Below are 16,795 nucleotides of genomic sequence, written 5' to 3' on the forward strand. Positions count from 1 at the left end.
AAGTGGTAGCTATGTTATTATCAGAAACAGCATAGCCTCTGATAGGGAGCTCTCGAGTGAGAGCATGGAGTTAGGCAGTCCTGACTATGAATGTTGGCCCTGCACCTGCTGATCTTAAGCAAGGACTTAAGCTGGTCCCTGGACCCCCATGAACCAGTTTCCTTATTGGTTAAAAGGATAAAATATTAGCAGTGGCTGGCACTCACTGAGGGCTCCCTGTGTGCCAGGCACTGTGCTCAGTGCTTTACAGACAGTTTCTCAGTTAATCTTCCCCCAAACCCTATGCTGTTATTACCATTTTACAGATAAGGAGACTGAGGCTCAGAGAGGTGAGTAACTCACCCAGGAGTGCTGGACCCAGGCAGTGGCCCAGCAGCTACTCCCCAAATCCCTCCCCTCGCCCATCCCTCTGCAGAGTCCAGTGGACTTAGGGCATTGACTTGATATCTGGACAGGTGCGAGAAGATAGCAGGATGAAGGACTTGAGCCGTCAAAACACTGAGGGCCCAGGAAGCCGTGTCTTCTGGAACCCAAGACTCACTTTCATTGTGTACTTGGTTGGTTTGGAGAATAAAGCACCCCACCCAGCAGCAAGAACAGCTCAGGGTGCTGTGGTGGGCTGTGGTCTGGAGTGGCAGAGAAGGCCCTGGGGTCTGAGTGGACCCCAAGCTGACTGTGACTCAGCTGGTGGGAGGAAGAGAAGGATGATCCTATAAGGCTATAGATAGCAACTGTGCATAGTGGCCCTGTGAGGTCATTGCCAGCCTGCTCAGGCCCTGTTTAAAGCACTCCACAGCCTCAGAGGGGTGTAGGAAACCTGGAAAGGGCCCAGGGCAGCAGGGATATGACCAAACTGGAGGGGCAGAAACCAAAAAAGCCTATGAGGAAAGATGAAAGGAATGGGATAAATCAGGGAGGCGAGACGGCTGAGCGATGGCACTAAGAACGGGCAGAGAAAGCAGGCAAGAGGGGAGGCCGCTTTTCTGTCTGGGTTCAGGTCTAAGAGAGAAGGTTCTTGCTTCCATTTCAGCAGAGGGGTTGGAGTTAGGCCTTGAGAGGCTGTCTGGGGTCCGTGGGGAGGTGGAGGGGCCTATGCCCTTCCTTCCTCGGAGGCTGGAGCGTCCTGTGCCATCTCAGCTGCTCCCGACCCGTCCTGACACCCTCCCACCCCAGCTCAGACGCCCCTTGCCCTCTTCCACCCAGACACACCTGACTCTGGTCAAAGAGCTTCTCCTGCTCTCCTTGGGGTTTTGGGGTGGGACGGGAGCAGTTCAGGGGTGTCCTCTCCCGACGGCTGGAAACATGGGGAGGCAGCCAGATGTGCTGAGGGGAGAGATGTGGGGACAAGTGAGAGTCTGAGAGCCCACGGGGGCAGGGGGCCGCACGTGTCTTGTTGGGCAGGACCCAGCGCTCACCCGGTGGGCATGGAAGCCTGCGGAGAGGGAAGAGAGAGCCTGCAGTCTGGAGGGAACTGGTGGAGGGAGAAGGTGTGTCTGGGAGGAAGCTGTCTGTGGCAGGTGCAGCCGCATCTCACCAACCCAGGATGGGATCGGGGCTGCTCTGGGGATGTGCCAGTGACCTGGGTCCCGCTCCCTGGTGAGTCTGGGGTGAGCAGAGTGGCTTCGGACAAGTCTGCCTGGGGAGGCACCAAAAGCTTCGATTTGGCAGAAAAAGGCCTCTGGCATTCCTCAACTTGGGGTCAGAGTAGGGAGGGATGTCCAGGATACTTCGCTTTAAGCAAGGAGAAACTGAGACCCAGAGAAGAGACATGACCAGTCCCACCTCACACAGCTGATCCAGAGCTGAGGCCCAGGCCTCCCACCTCCAGCCTCCCAGCCATATGCTGCTCCTAACACATCAGGAGGCCTTCCTGGGGGCCTTCCCTTAATGCCACCAACGCCCCCTCCCTGTCCTTGAATTGACTTCCATCCCCATTCTCCCTGCCCCCATCTCTTGCTGATGCAAGTAACACCTGAAATTTACAGGATGGTCAGAGTCCACAAAGCACTTTCACCTCCACCTTCTCATCAGCTCCTCCCATTTGAGGCTCAGCTTTCTCCTCCTCCACCCCCTCTCCCCCCTCCCCCCTCCTCCTCCCCCTCCTCCTCCTCCCCCTTCTCCTCCCCCTCCTCCTCCCCCTTCTCCTCCCCCTCCTCCTCCTCCTCCCCCTCCTCCTCCTCCTCTTCTCCTCCTCTTCTCCCTCCTCCCCCGCCTCTTCCTCCTCCTCCTCCTCCTCCTCCCCAGACTTCCAGATGTCCTATTTGGTAGAATTTGGGGGCTGGGAGGAGGTGAGATGAGCCCCAGACTTCTCCTACTTTGGCAGAAAACCTGCAGAGCTCCATGTCTGTAAAAGGAGCCTGGGGCAGGAGGGGGTTGGAGCCCAGCTGTGCCCCCCCCCCCAGAAGGGTCAGGGGTGTGAGGGTGATGAGGAGGAGGGGGAGGAAGGAGGGGTTTTATGAGAACTGGGGTGGGGGTGACAGTGAAGGAAGGGGCCCAGGAAAGGGTCTGGGGTCAGGAGGTGCAGACAGCTGGCAGCGGGAGGCTTGAGGGTCTGGCAGCAGTGAGAGGGGGAGGCTGGCAGAGGAGGGGGCGGGTTGCTGGCTGAGCCTGGGGGGGGGGGGCGGGCAGCACAAGGGAGATGAGTTTCAGGGAGAATCCTGACGCCACTGTTCCCGCTGGGCCCCCCAACTCAACCTCCCCCCCGGGTGATATCAGGAAGAAACAATCGCCTCTGGACATTCCTTCCCTTTTACAGTCACTCCCGGCTCCTCGCAGCCTGTGGAGGTTAAGCAGCCACTACCGCTGAGAGGAAGGTGGATGGGGGGGCAGCATGGGAGGAGGCTGTTGTGGGGAGGGACTTCTGGGAGCACCGAGGCCAGGAGGCGCCAGAGAGCAAGGGCTCTGTGGGGCCACTCGGTGTTCCCAGGCCCTGGGCCCAGAGACTCAAAATGTCAGAAGCTGAGGGGACCTCAGAGATGACCTGGCCTGATCCCCTTTCACACCTGGGCATGAAGGGCCAGGGAGCAAATGGGACTTGCCCAGGTCGCACAAATGGTCATTGGTGAACACCCAGGATGAGCACCCATATCTCAGACTCTGGCTGAGCCCCCCTCCACCCCAGGCTTGGGCCGCCTACCTCCCTACCAAGTGCCAAAGCTGAGGCAAGAGCCAAGGTCTGAGTTCATAGCTGCCACACTGTCCCCAAGGCTCTCGTGCAATGACTACCTCCTGGCCCAACCCAACTCGTGATGGAAGCTCTAGGTCCTCGGCTGGGAAACAGAGAGAGGAGGGGGATGGGCCCTGGAGAAAGGGGCAAAGGGCAACCCTGGAGTTGGGGCTCAGCCGGTGGAGGGAGGGCTCACCTGGGGAGGCTCAGCCCTGTCTCACACCTGGGCTCCTGGGGTAGCCCTGGGGTAGGTGAGGAGCTCTCCGACAGGGCAGGGTGGAAGAGTCTCTTCTGCTTTTCTCCTTTGTGACCTCTTTAGATTTTCTTCAATCCAAATGCCTTGTGCTGGCCACATCAGTGTCCCCACTGTAGCCATCCACCCATGGCAGCCCCCTGCCCCCCACCCCACCATCCCTGCCATCCATGGGATCAGGGAGGTCCTATGAGTAGCCAGGGTCCTTGTCTTCCAGGGAGCCCTCTGTGAGGTCCAGAGATCCTAGGTCCTAGGCAGCCATAAGCCCTCCAGACACTGAGTTTAGCGGAGAGCAGGAAGCAGCAGATGCAGAGGTCTGGAGGCCCAAACGAGCTTGGCAGTGTGACCCAACAGAAAAGAGGACAGTGGGCATCGGTGTGAGGCCAGCCCGAAGGAGAGGGGAGTGAGCTGAGGTTGGCAAGGTCAGCAGGGCCAGTCCTGTGGGGCCTCGGAGGCCACGATGAGTTTGGCTTTTGCTGACTCAGTAGTTCAGGGAAGGGAGAGAAAGTGGGAATGGGGGACAGGCAAACTCCAAAAGGCACGAGACTGTCCCCAAGTATTTGAACAGCAGATCTGTGAAAGTGGGGCTCTTCTTGCTCTGCTTGGCTTCCGGGTTAGCATATGTGGCAGAGCAGAGACACATCACCTGGGTTCAAATACAAGGAAGTGTTCCTAGAGCAGAGCCGTCCACCATCCCATGGCAGAGTCGTGTTAGGTACCCATGACTCTTTGTGGAATGGAATGGGCTGCCTGGAGACAGAGTTCCCAGGCAGCGGAGGGACCGAGCTGGACCAGTGCTTGCTGGAGCCACAGTAGAGAAGACTTAAAGTGGAACTGAGAAATGGGAGCATTGGACTGGTTGACCTTGTGACCTATGAAGTTACCGCTAACCTTAAGTTTCCAAGACTCTCCAAGGTCAGAGCAATCTGGGAAGATTTCAAGCAAAAGCAGAACTGACTTCTTTGATTGACTCAACAAATTGTATTGATAACACCCATGGTGCAAGGCACCACACCACATACACAAATGTACAAATAGTCCCCCTTTTCTGACAAATGCTGAAGGAAATGGTCTGTCTTGGTGGACCTTCTCATTTCCAATATCAATTAGCTCAAGTAAGAGATGTGACCGTAAAATAATGTGACTGTTATGTTTTTTTGTAAACAGCTTGCCAAAATTTATACATTCAGAAGTGTGTCTGGAGGATGTTCATAGCAGCATTGTTTATAATAGCAAAAGAATGGAAACAATATAAATGTCCAAATAAAAAATTGGCCAAATAAATTATGGCAATTCCATGCAGTGAAAAACAAAAGAGAATATTAAGAAAAATGACTGAAAACCCCTAAACAAAGAAAAGAGTAGGATCAGATGGCTTCACTGTTGAATTCTACCCAACATTTCAGAATTAACAGCAATCCTTCTCAACTCTTCCAACCTAAAGAGGAGGGAACATTCCTAACTCATTCTGTGAGGCCAACATTACCCTGATACCAAAGCCAGACAAAGACAAACAAGAAAATAAATAAAACTACAGACCTATATCCTTTATGAATATTGATGTAAAAATTCTCAACAAAATTAATTCATCAGCATATTAAAAGGATTATACACCATGACCAAGTGGAATTTATTCCTGGAATGCAAGGATGGTTCAACATATGAAAATCAATCAGCATAATACACCACATTAACAGAATGAAGGGAAAACCCCATGTGATCAATTTCATTTACAGTAGCATCAAAAAGAATAAAATACTTAGGAATAAACATAACCAAGGAGGCATAAGACTTGTACATTGAAGACTACAAAACATTGATGAGATAAATTAAAGAAGACAAAAATAAATGGAAAGACATTGCATGTTCATTGATTTGAAGACAATATTGTTAAGCTGTCAATACTATCCAAAGAGATCTACAGATTCAATGCAACCTCTATCAAAATCCCACTAATGTTGGGGCTGGCCAGGTGGCGCAGTGGTTAAGTGAACACATTGTGCTTCGGTGACGGCCCAGGGTTCCCTGGTTTGGATCCTGGGTGTGGACATGGTGCCATTTGGCATGCCATGCTGTGGTAGGCGTCTCACATATAAAGTGGAGGAAGATGGGCATGGATGTTAGCTCAGGGCCGGTCTTCCTCAGCCAAAAGAGGAGGATTGGCAGCAGTTAGCTCAGTTAGCTAGTCTTCCTCAAAAAAAAAAAAAAAAAATACCACTAATGTTTTTTGAATAAATAGAGAAATCCATCCTAAAATTCATATGGAATCTCAAGGGACCCTGAATAGCCAAAACGTCTTGAAAAAAGAAGAACAAAGTTGGAAGACTCACACATCCTGATTTCAAAACTTACTACAAAGCTACAGTAATCAAAACAGTGTGGTACTGGCATGAGGGCAGATATATAGGCCAATGGAATAGAATAGAGACAGAAATAAATCCTCATGTATATGGCTAAATGGTTTTCAAAACCATTCAATGGGGAAAGGCCAGTCTTTTCAACAAATGGGGCTAGGAAGACTGGACATTCACATGCAAAAGAATGAAGTTGGACCCTTACCTTATACCACATGTAAAAATTGACTCAAAATGGATCAAAGACATAAAACTGTAAAACTCTTAGAAGAAAACACAAGGTAAAATTTGTGACATTGGATTTGGTAATGATTTCTTGGATATGACACCAAAGGCACAGGCAATAAAAGAAAAAATAGATAAATTGGACTTCATAAAACTTAAAAACTTTTGTGTTTCAAAGGATACTATCAGGGTCGGCCCAGTGGCGCAGAGGTTAAGTGTGCACATTCCGTTTCAGTGGCCCGGGGTTCACCAGTTTGGATCCCGGGTATAGACATGGCACTGCTTGGCAAGCCATGCTGTGGTAGGCGTCCCACATATAAAGTGGAGGAAGATGAGCACGGACGTTAGCTCAGGGCCAGTCTTCCTCAGCAAAAAGTGGAGGATTGGCAGCAGACGTTAGCTCAGGGCTAATCTTCCTCAGGAAAAAAAAAAAGGATACTATCAACAGAATGAAAAGCCAACCCACAGAATGGGACCTCTTGAATTTTGCACCAAGTACATTACTCATCCAGATAAATTATTATTATTTTTAATATGTCCAATTCTAAGGAATCCCCCGGGGAAGCTAAACTCGTACTCCAGCGGTGCTGCCCAGTTCTGAACGTGTTTTGGAGCACTTCTCTTTCACCTGCCTTCCAAGCCTCGGAGTGTTGTTTTGCTGTCCTCCATGGCAGCAAATCCTCAGGAGTGGAACTGAATTTTGAAACAGCCCCAAGTGGTTCTGAGCCAAGTCTGGTAGATGTTGATTTTAACTAGAGAATGGATGGCATAATTTATTTATTTGTTTTCTGCCTCATTTCACCAAGGAACTGAGGCCTCGAGCTGGACTGAAGGGCAATTTCCTTATGTGGTCTGGAGACTCTGCACAGAGAGGAGTCCCAAAAATGTTCTGTCCTACCCACAGCATGGAAATGGATGCATAGTCTCCTACAGCAGAGTAGATTAGTCAGGATTGTTTTGGCTACAAGTGACAGAAGCCAACACCCAGTGCCTTAAGTGAAAAAAGGGAAAGTTTCCTTGGCCCCAAAGCCAGGAAGGGTACTGGGAGAGCTCACAAAATTGAGGGAAAAGCTGCAGAGCCAGGGCCCCAGGGGCTGGAATTTAGGACTTCTGCCCGCCTTCTCCTCTTCTCCAGGTGTCTCTGCTTCTCCTTGCATGTTGACTTCTCTTTCCTCCTACTCCAGAAAGACCTCCCCAGCAGGCAGGAAACATGGGTGTCACAGGCTCCGGTTTAGTAATCTCAATTCTATCTACAAATTCCAGGGAAAGTCTCTGATTGGCCCTGCCCAGGTCCAGGCCCACCCCTTGAGCCAATCACTGCAGTCAGAGAGATGCATTTACAAGACTGGCTGAGAGCTGAGTCACTTGTCCACTAGTCCACTCATGGCGGGGGTGTGTGTGTGTGTAGCATTTGTTACCAAAATAAGGGCATGGAAAAGAAAGCTTGCAGCCTACCTTGAATAACAACAAAGACGGGGCTGCCTAGGATGTGCTAAGGATCCACACAGTCGCCAAAATTCTCCAGGAGCCTACAATCCAGTTTGGGAGCTGAGACACAAAAATAACCAGAACAAAACAGCTTGCACTGACTCCAAGTCTGGATAAGAATATCTGGAACTCCCCAGCCACCTCATAAGCTTGTCTCTTGGATAAAAATTAGACATTTCATGGGAAAGGGCTTTCAAAAGACAGCAGTAACAAAGGCCCTTACAGTTCACCTGGCACATTCACACCCACCCTGGGGACAAAGCACGGCCTCTGGAGTCAGACTGCCTCAGCTCCCCGAGCTATAAAAGGGGACTGATACCCGTCCCTCCCTCATAAGGTTGTTGGGGAACTGGGGATCATGGGTGAGGAGTGCTGAGCAGAGTGGCCCCCAGTGGGTGCTCGGTATATGGAAGGTATTATTACTTGCATATTGTTGCTTGAGCCTCTTCACACCTTCACAGGGTAGACATGGCAAGGCTGACTATTCCCACTTTAGGGCTGAGGACACAGAGCAGTGAAGAGCTGGCCTGCTTGAAATTAACGTGCTGGTGATGGCAGAGCTACGGAAAGACCAGCACTGTGTTTCCCAGAGTGGCATTCCAAAAGGGTCAGACCTAAGAGAGGCCTGTAGAGTGCTAGGTGGAGGTGTAAAGAGACAGCCAGTGTTCCCGGAGAAGTGGGGATGTCCTTAGGGCACAGCCAGGGCCTCGCACCAAGGAGGGGGCTGTGAAGGGATGGGCAAGTCCTCCACGGGGCTCTATTCCTGCTGGGGGCTTGGAGCATTGTGGGGGTGGGACGTGCAGTCACGTATCACCCCAAGCCTTCCTCCGCCATCTGACACCCCTGCCTCCTCAGGTACCCGGCCCCCGCCCCCCAGAGCTCCTCTCCTGTGCACTTGTTTCCTGGACCCGATGCATTCTCCTCTATAAATACCAGCTCTGGTATTTTGGGCTGGCAGCTGTTGCTGCCAGGGAGATGGCTGAGTTGACATGAGGCTCCTGACAAAACACAAACCCCTTGTGTGTGGGGGTGTGGGTGGTGTGAGGAGGGGGATGAATCAGAGTGGGGATGGGGGCGGGGACAAGGGGGCAGAAGCTGGGTGAAGCTGATGGTGCCAGGGTTAGAGTGTATACAGCAAGTGGAAACTCAGAGCACACCAGACCCTTCCTGGAACTCACCCTGTTGTTTATAAACTTGAGGCCCCACCCTCACCCACAGGGGACGGTAAAGGGCCCACACTAGTCCAGAGGGAAACTGAGGCACAGAGCTAGAAAACAGGTGCCCGTGGACATACTTGAGCAGGTCTGGATACACCAGGCCATACCAGCTCTGGCCAGGATTGCTATCTGTGCCCAAGGGCCCCCTTCCACCCTCCCTGCCTGCCTAGAGACCCTCTTCCTCTAGGCCTGCCTGGTGGGCTCCTGGTCTTTGCCTGAGCCCTCCCAAACTCTACCACTTTCAGAGAATCTTTAGAAAAAAAGGGATTTGGAGCCTGTCTTGGGAACAGGCCTTGTCCCTTAGGAAATAACCCAAAGTCTCTCCTTGGAGCAAAAAGGAGACCCTCAAACTAAATGGGGTCCTCTCCTCTGCTGTGTCCCCTGAGCACCCCCAGGAGGAGGCTGGCACCCAAGGGTTGAAAGGGAGGTTCCAGACATGCCAGCTGCCCTAGTGAAGGGGTTGGCGGGCCTGCCCATCTTCTGCCCTTCTAGGTCTATCAGCCTCTCCCACACCCCTCACGGGCCCCCCACCCGCCAGCTGAGGGGCGCAGGCCTCTTGCGGGGGAGCTGGCCTCCCCGCCCCCACGCCAGCGTCCGCCCTTTCCTGGCAGGACAGCGGATCCTGCAGCTGTCAGGGGAGGGGCGCGGGGGCTGATGTCAGGAGGGATACAAATAGTGCCGACCGCTGGGGCCCTGTATCCCTTCTCGGCATCCACTCTCCAGCCGGCCGCCCGCCGCCTCCTCCGCGCCGTCCAGCCTCGCCCGCGCCGCCACCATGAGCCAGGCCTACTCGTCCAGCCAGCGCACCTCCTCCTACAGCCGCACCTTCGGCCCGGCCTCGGGCTTCCGGCTCGGCTCCCCGCTGAGCTCGCCAGTGTTCCCGCGCACGGGCTTCGGCACCAAGGGCTCCTCGAGCTCGGTGACGTCCCGCGTGTACCAGGTGTCGCGCACGTCGGGCGGGGCCGGGGGCCTGGGGGCGCTGCGGACCAGCCGGCTGGGGGTGGCCCGCGCGCCCTCCTATGGCGCGGGCGAGCTGCTGGACTTCTCGCTGGCCGACGCCGTGAACCAGGAGTTCCTGACCACGCGCACCAACGAGAAGGTGGAGCTGCAGGAGCTCAACGATCGCTTCGCCAACTACATCGAGAAGGTGCGCTTCCTGGAGCAGCAGAACGCCGCGCTCGCCGCCGAGGTCAACCGGCTCAAGGGCCGCGAGCCGACGCGGGTGGCCGAGATCTACGAGGAGGAGCTGCGCGAGCTGCGGCGCCAGGTGGAGGTGCTCACCAACCAGCGCGCCCGCGTCGAGGTCGAGCGCGACAACCTGCTGGACGACCTGCAGCGGCTCAAGGCCAAGTGAGGCCCCGGGCGCCCCCAGAACCCCTTCCACTGTCTGAGCGCGGGAGGCTGGGCCTGGGGGCTCGGGTCCCAGCTGTCAGCACCTGCCTTCTCCACCGTGCCTGGAACCCTCTCCCACCCTAGGCAGGGAGAAGGTCATCGACCTGTGCCCCCCAGAGGGGAGATGGACTCCAGGTCGCTCCCTTGTGTTCCCATTCTGCAAAGGAGGAGTTTTCTTGGGAACATCATGGGGTGGAAATAGGAGACTTTGGGAGAACTCGTACCCTGTGGACAGCCCCTTAAAAAGCATCTTAAGATGCTGGGTGATGTTGATGGGGGTCGACAGGCAGATTGATGGAGCAAGGAGGCCTGTGTACTCTCACAGGGAGAGAAGACGTTGATAGGAGACAAGGAAATTTGGAACAAGCTGGGAAGGACAGGGGGTAGGGGTATCGGAGCACTAGCTCTCGGATCATCTATGGTGAGGCCCTGGGGAGGGGGCGATAGAGGGGATCTTGGCTCCTGGGCCAGACTGAGGCTGTGCCGTCTCACAAGGGGAATAGATAAGCTAGAGGAACAGGGAGGGGGGAAGCTTGGGGGACTGGCTAGTGGGTTCCACCAGGCTCCCAGTACAAAAGGCAGAAAGCACTCATGGGTCCTGCCTCCAGCAGCCCAAGGGAACAAAGTCACGGTCCTGCCACCGAGGTCACAGACTGGTTGAGCACCTACATGGGCCAGACAGGGGTTGGAACCAGGAACACAGGGGTGGATAAAATAGACACAGTTCCTAATCCCAGGGAGGTCACAATCTGGAGGAGACAGAGACTTCCAGGGTGTGGCTCCCGGGAAGAAATTGGGCCACTTCCGGTCCCCTCTCTTGGTGGGCGGGGCCTCCTGTCTCTACCCAGCAGCCAGGCCTCCTCTCTCTGTCCTGAGCCCGCTCCCTGGGCAGCCCCCAGCCAGTCTCCACTGCGGGTTTTATCCCCACCAACTGTCTGTCCTGTCTGTCTGTTCCCGCCAGGCTGCAAGAGGAGATTCAGCTGAAAGAAGAAGCGGAGAACAATTTGGCTGCCTTCCGAGCGGTGAGCTCTTTGGTCCCTCAGCCACCTTACCCCTCTGTCCTCTCTGTGCGGCCCCTGGTCTCCCTCTGCCCTGCTTGGGTGATCAGTGATGCTGTCCCTCTTGCTTGACCTCTCCCAGGATGTGGATGCAGCTACCCTAGCTAGAATTGACCTGGAGCGCAGGATCGAATCTCTCAACGAGGAAATCGCGTTCCTTAAGAAAGTGCACGAAGAGGTATGCCCTCGTCTTCCTCCTCAGGGTCCTCAGAACCTGGTGACAGCAACTGGAAAGGGAGGTGGTGCCAGGTTCTGGGAACGAGGGCGTGAAGTGCCATGTGCTGCATGGGGATGGGTAGGGCACTGAAGTCCAGCCTCTCCCTGCAGGAGATCCGAGAGCTACAGGCCCAGCTTCAGGAACAGCAAGTCCAGGTGGAGATGGACATGTCCAAGCCAGACCTCACCGCCGCCCTCCGGGACATCCGGGCTCAGTACGAGACCATCGCGGCTAAGAACATCTCCGAAGCCGAGGAGTGGTACAAGTCAAAGGTGGGTGGCCTGGCCTGGGGTCTCTGAGCACTCTGTCCCCCTCAATCCTGGTCTGGAGGTGCTTCCTGTGGCTCTATCCATGGGAGGAGGCTGAACTCAGGGTGTCTGTGCTCCCTTGCCCACCCTACCTACATTCTGCTTCCTCCTTATCTCGGGGCCTCTCTCTCTGCCCTTAGGTGTCCGACCTGACCCAGGCAGCCAACAAGAACAATGATGCACTGCGCCAGGCCAAGCAGGAGATGATGGAGTACCGACACCAGATCCAGTCCTACACCTGCGAGATCGACGCCCTCAAGGGCACTGTGAGTCCCTGCCCACCTCGCCGGGCCAGCCCTTCCTGCATGCAGCTCACACTCTCACTCTGGGACCTTGGGCCCATCACGTATCCTCTCTGGGCCTCTGTCTTCTCAGATCTACCATAGGGGTGAAAACAGACCGGTGGATTCCCATTGGACTCCCAGGAATCGTGGGGCTCCTGTGTGGGGGCGGGGAGGCCAAACATCGATGCTCCCTTTATCAGTCCTGTCCTGTCCTCTGAGTTTCCATGTAGGACTTCATTTGAGTTCAGGGATCCCTGGCTCAGAACAGTTTGACAGCTCCTGGACCCGACCATCTCAGACCCGAGGCTGTGTCTCTCTCCATCCTGGGCCCCTAGTGTCTCCCTCCGCTCCTAGCCCGTGCTTAACCTGGGCCCCCGTCCCCTGCAGAACGACTCCCTGATGAGGCAGATGCGGGAACTGGAGGACCGCTTTGCTAGTGAGGCCAGCGGCTACCAGGACAACATCGCACGCCTGGAGGAGGAGATCCGGCACCTCAAGGATGAGATGGCCCGCCACCTGCGCGAGTACCAGGACCTGCTCAACGTCAAGATGGCCCTGGATGTGGAGATTGCCACCTACCGGAAGCTGCTGGAGGGCGAGGAGAGCCGGTGAGGGGCAAAGCAGGGGCAGGTGGTAGCGTTCTGGGAGATGCTGGGGGGCCTGTTCCTGCCCTGGGGAGGGGCTCGGGATCACCTTAACAAGATCTGGAAACAATATTGTACAAGAGGCCGCCACTCCACTAAATACAGAGAATTAACCAAGGCCACCTGGGTAAAAAGGGATTTAATTAATGGCTTTTATAAAAAGAGAAATGTAAGTATTCCCTCATCCACCTTCAAAATTAAGAACCAGCAGCATAAAACCATATTCAGCAACCAGTAATAAAATATTACTGCCAGTCAAGGGAGAGATGAGAGCAGAGTGGGGAATGGTGAGGAAGGAAAGATAGAGATGAATAGGGCCAGAGGGAGAGATGGAGAGCCTTGGCTAAGAGAAAGGGTGTAGAGATTCGTGCACCAGGGGTGTGCACACACACGCACGCAAACACGTTCATAAGAAAGACACAGAATGACATGCTCAGAGCAACTCACCTTGACACACAGAAAACAACATACAACTGGAGGGGGAACTTTCCTGGGTGATGGAAATGTTGTATATCGTGATTTAGACTGGTAGTTCCATGGCTGTGGACACTGATCAGAACTCACTGAATTGCACGCTAAAGATTTGTGCATTTCCCCGTATGTAAACTTAACTTCAATTTAAATTGGTCAGTGACTCGAACAAATGATGCCCATTGATACTGGTAAAAACGACAATATCTGAAGTTTAAGAAAATCAGCAGACGTATTTAGACACAGACTTAGACTAAAGAGAGTTCAGATTTCGTAGAATTACATCTAAATGTAATGACCCTTTGAGGTAGCTGACATCTCATTGCGTTTTCCCAGCACTAGGCATAAGTGGGGATGGCGGTTCCTGGAAGTTGCCCCCACATGGGTGGGCCAGAGGTTCCCAGCCTGGCCAGAGGGTGGGCACACACCTTGGATGTCGCCCACAGCTGCTATTGATACACCCTTCGATGCCAAGAGCAAGAAGGAAATCCTGGTGAAGTGGAGGGCGCAGTGGGGTTGGGGGTCCTAGTGTCATGCAGGCGAGTCAGAGATAGAATGGGCGATCCCTCCAGAAGAGACAGTGCCTGGAACAGCTGGAGTTGGCCTTTGGCCTCATGCTCCGAGCCGTGTGGCAGTGGGAGCGTTGGGGTCAGTGGGACTGGGACAGCTCAGGATGGTGTTTAGAGAGGACCAGGGCAAGTTTTGATGGACGGTCATGGGGAGAGACGGAGGGTCCTAACCCTTTTGGGGCTTGGTCTCTCCCTTTTCAGGATCAACCTCCCCATCCAGACCTTCTCTGCCCTCAACTTCCGAGGTGAGTGCGTGTTGCCAGGTGGAGGCTGGGATGGCAGGGGCAGTAGTTCAGCACGGGCACCGCCCAAGGCCAGCTAGGAGGGGAAGATGGAATCATGGGGACAGGGCTGGGGTCTGGGGAAGAAAAAGGGGCTGCTGCGGATGGATGGGGAAGTTTAGGCTGAGGCACCTTCTGACGGAGACAGCCTTTTATTTTATTGTATTGTATTGACCTTGTCCTCTGCACCTTCTGGGAATTTTGAGCATCAGCAAACAACTTCTGTTTCCTGATATATGCAAACTCTGAAGGTACCAGGGGTGTCCTTAAGGGCCTGGCAGCATCTAGAACCATACGCCCCAGGCTGCAAGGCACCCACCACCCACTGTCTGTTTGGCAAGTTGCCAAGTGCCTCCCTCATCACCCCCAGCTGCTTGTGGAACTCCTCCAGTTTGCTGGAGCAAGAAGTTGGATACATATTTTAAAAAATCAAGCCAAACTTTAGCAAAGCCAAACAATTGAAAGAAGGAACTCCTAGGGCATTCTGCCATCCTGACATTAGTAATATGCAGATCGAGTGGCTTTCCAACCCGAGAGAGCAGAAAAACACACCATAGTGATACATTCGGAAAGCAAGTCGGAGTACTTGGCAGCTTCGCCTTTCCTAGATCAAACCTTTTATGTCTTCGATGTTCATTTCCATCAGGAAAAACACACGCTGTGCTCCACCGAGTTACAAGGTTCATCGCAGGCTGGGAGCTCGCTAAGGACATTCATGAACCGCAGACTCATAGCACTAAGGGCCTAAATGTGACCCTTCCTGGAAAACACAGAACCTCTCTTTCAGCTAGGAGTTTATGCAGACACCAAGTGTGAGCCTTGCATTTAAAATTGCTTAATGTTTTTTGAAATGAATCATTCCGTGGCCACAGTAGGGCAAGAATCAGTGTGACCATTTCACAGTAAGGAAACTGAGGCACAAGGGGCAAGTGACTGGCCACCACGCAATGAATTGGTGACTGACTCTTGTCCATCCCTTTCGTGAAGACATCGAGTTGCTCATCTGGAGTCTTAAAGGGGACTGGGTACAATAGGTTTCTCCAACAGAGTACCTTACAACTGGGCATTGGAGTTCTAACTGTCAGGGTCCAAATTCGTGCAGGGCTGCCCCAGAGCCCAGGGGTGGAGAGGGAGCGAGGAGGCGTGTGGGGAGTGAGAATGCCGGCGGTCACCGCCCTCCTGAGCCAGTCAGCACCTGGAGCACGTCTGCTGGCTCCTGAGTGTATCTCAACCAGGGGACTGGCCCCGGGGTCTGCAGAGCTGCCTGCTGGGTGCTGGGCTCAAGTCTTGCTGAAAAAGTAGCAGGTACACTTTGAGAGGGTAGGAGTCTTCCCGGCTCTGCCCCATGGGACCAGGGATGGACTCCCAGTTCCTGGAGCAGCCCGGGCCTGCCCTTGATCTGGCTGAGCGTGTGGATGGATCTGTTACAGAAACAAGCCCTGAGCAGAGGGGTTCCGAGGTCCATACCAAGAAGACGGTGATGATCAAGACCATCGAGACCCGGGATGGAGAGGTGAGTGGTCTGCCTGGTCTCCTGATGCTTCGTGGGGGCTCCGGGGTGTGTCTGGGGGGCTGTTAGCCAGGTGCCTTCTACCAGCTGTGCTGGTTCCAGCACCTGCCTGAGGGAAAGGAGTCCTGCTGCAAGGGGGTGGGGCCAAGGACTCTGGCTCCTTCTCCTGCCAGCACCAGGACACACAGGGCTTCTCTTCCTCCCCAGGTCGTCAGTGAGGCCACACAGCAGCAACACGAGGTGCTCTAAAGTTAGAGACCCTCTGCCACCAGAGACCGTCCTCGCCCCTGTCCTCACTCCTCCCAGACCAGCCTCCTTTCATCCCAGGGCACCGCACCCAGCCACAGTGTCCCCTCACAGCCTCTGACCCCTGCTCACCGACCCACCTCATAGTCCCCACAGGGGACATGGCCCATCCCTGCCCGGGCACAGGCAGCCCACAGCCGTGTGAGTCCTAGATGTTAGAAATGAGTGAGCTGGCTCGGCCACCCTCAGGGTGTGCTGGGCAGGGCTGGGATGAAACCAAGGCCGAGAAGTGACCCGCCTCTCCCACCTCCATGACCTCGGGCTCTAGCCTCTGGCTTTGCAGGGAGCCCCAGAGCAGGATGTTGGGACCTGGCAGGGTCAAGATTGAGCCCCATGGACCTCCCCACTCCCCACTGCCCACTCCCCAGCCAGGGTCAGAGAAAGAAAGGGCAGCCTCCTCAGCAAGCGGGCAGGGAACTGGGGGACTAGCCCCCTGGGAAGACCGGAGGGCTTGAAACTGACCCCATGGGCCCTTAGCTTCCCAGGGTGGGCTCAGAAAGCAGGGGCTGCAAGAGGGAACCCCCGAAGGTGCCAGATGTGGGAGCAGGAGATTCAGAAGGAGAGAGAGTGGGCGAGATGCTGGAGAGGAGAGGAGAGAGGCAGAGAGCGGTCTCAGGCAGGTGCGAGGGGCGCCCACCTGGCCGTGCCTGCCCCTCCCCCACTGCAGGGGCTCTGGACAGAAACAATAAAGAGAGAAGCACAAGCCTAACACGTCCCCTGCTGTCTTGACTGCGAAGTCTCCTCTGGGGGCCCCCAGGGCTCTGTCACACTGCCCCTTGAGATGGACTATGTGCTACCCTCCTGCCCAGCCAGGATGTCCCTCATGGCCTGTCACCCCTTCTGCTGCCAGAGCCTGCAAGCCTGACTGCGTGTGTGTAGCGTATGGGGGAGGGGGGGCTGGACAGGGGGCTTTTCTTGGGGAACCACGAATACCTCCCATTAGGCCCCTATTCCAGAACTGCCCCCTTGGGCCCCCTACCCCACCTTTAGATCATCAAGGCCCTGGGACACCACCTGCTGCTCCTTTTGAAGGACGCCTCTGCTCCTCCAGT

General features: G+C 54.7%; 1 protein-coding gene across 1 annotated transcript; it reads left to right on the forward strand.

Moving 5' to 3' along the window:
* Positions 1 to 5,022: 5,022 nt before the first annotated feature.
* Positions 5,023 to 16,452, forward strand: DES (desmin). Its single transcript, XM_001492002.7, has 9 exons — positions 5,023 to 10,053; positions 11,057 to 11,117; positions 11,236 to 11,331; positions 11,481 to 11,642; positions 11,819 to 11,944; positions 12,350 to 12,570; positions 13,848 to 13,891; positions 15,358 to 15,440; positions 15,645 to 16,452. The coding sequence occupies exons 1-9, from the start codon at positions 9,479 to 9,481 to the stop codon at positions 15,684 to 15,686; spliced, it is 1,410 nt and encodes a 469-aa protein (XP_001492052.2). The 5' UTR covers positions 5,023 to 9,478; the 3' UTR covers positions 15,687 to 16,452.
* The last annotated feature ends 343 nt before the right edge of the window (positions 16,453 to 16,795 follow it).

The sequence above is a fragment of the Equus caballus genome, chromosome 6 (genome assembly GCF_041296265.1).
Source record: "Equus caballus isolate H_3958 breed thoroughbred chromosome 6, TB-T2T, whole genome shotgun sequence".
Taxonomy (NCBI): Eukaryota; Metazoa; Chordata; class Mammalia; order Perissodactyla; family Equidae; genus Equus; species Equus caballus.

What these genes read in the sequence shown, in the direction of transcription:
- DES (XM_001492002.7), top strand. Translation starts at nt 9,479, where the DNA reads ATGAGCCAGGCCTACTCGTCCAGCCAGCGCACCTCCTCCTACAGCCGC. An exon ending in ATTTGGCTGCCTTCCGAGCG is followed by an intron (nt 11,118 to 11,235) that starts GTGAGCTCTTTG and finishes GACCTCTCCCAG; the next exon opens with GATGTGGATGCAGCTACCCT. An exon ending in CTCTGCCCTCAACTTCCGAG is followed by an intron (nt 13,892 to 15,357) that starts GTGAGTGCGTGT and finishes GATCTGTTACAG; the next exon opens with AAACAAGCCCTGAGCAGAGG.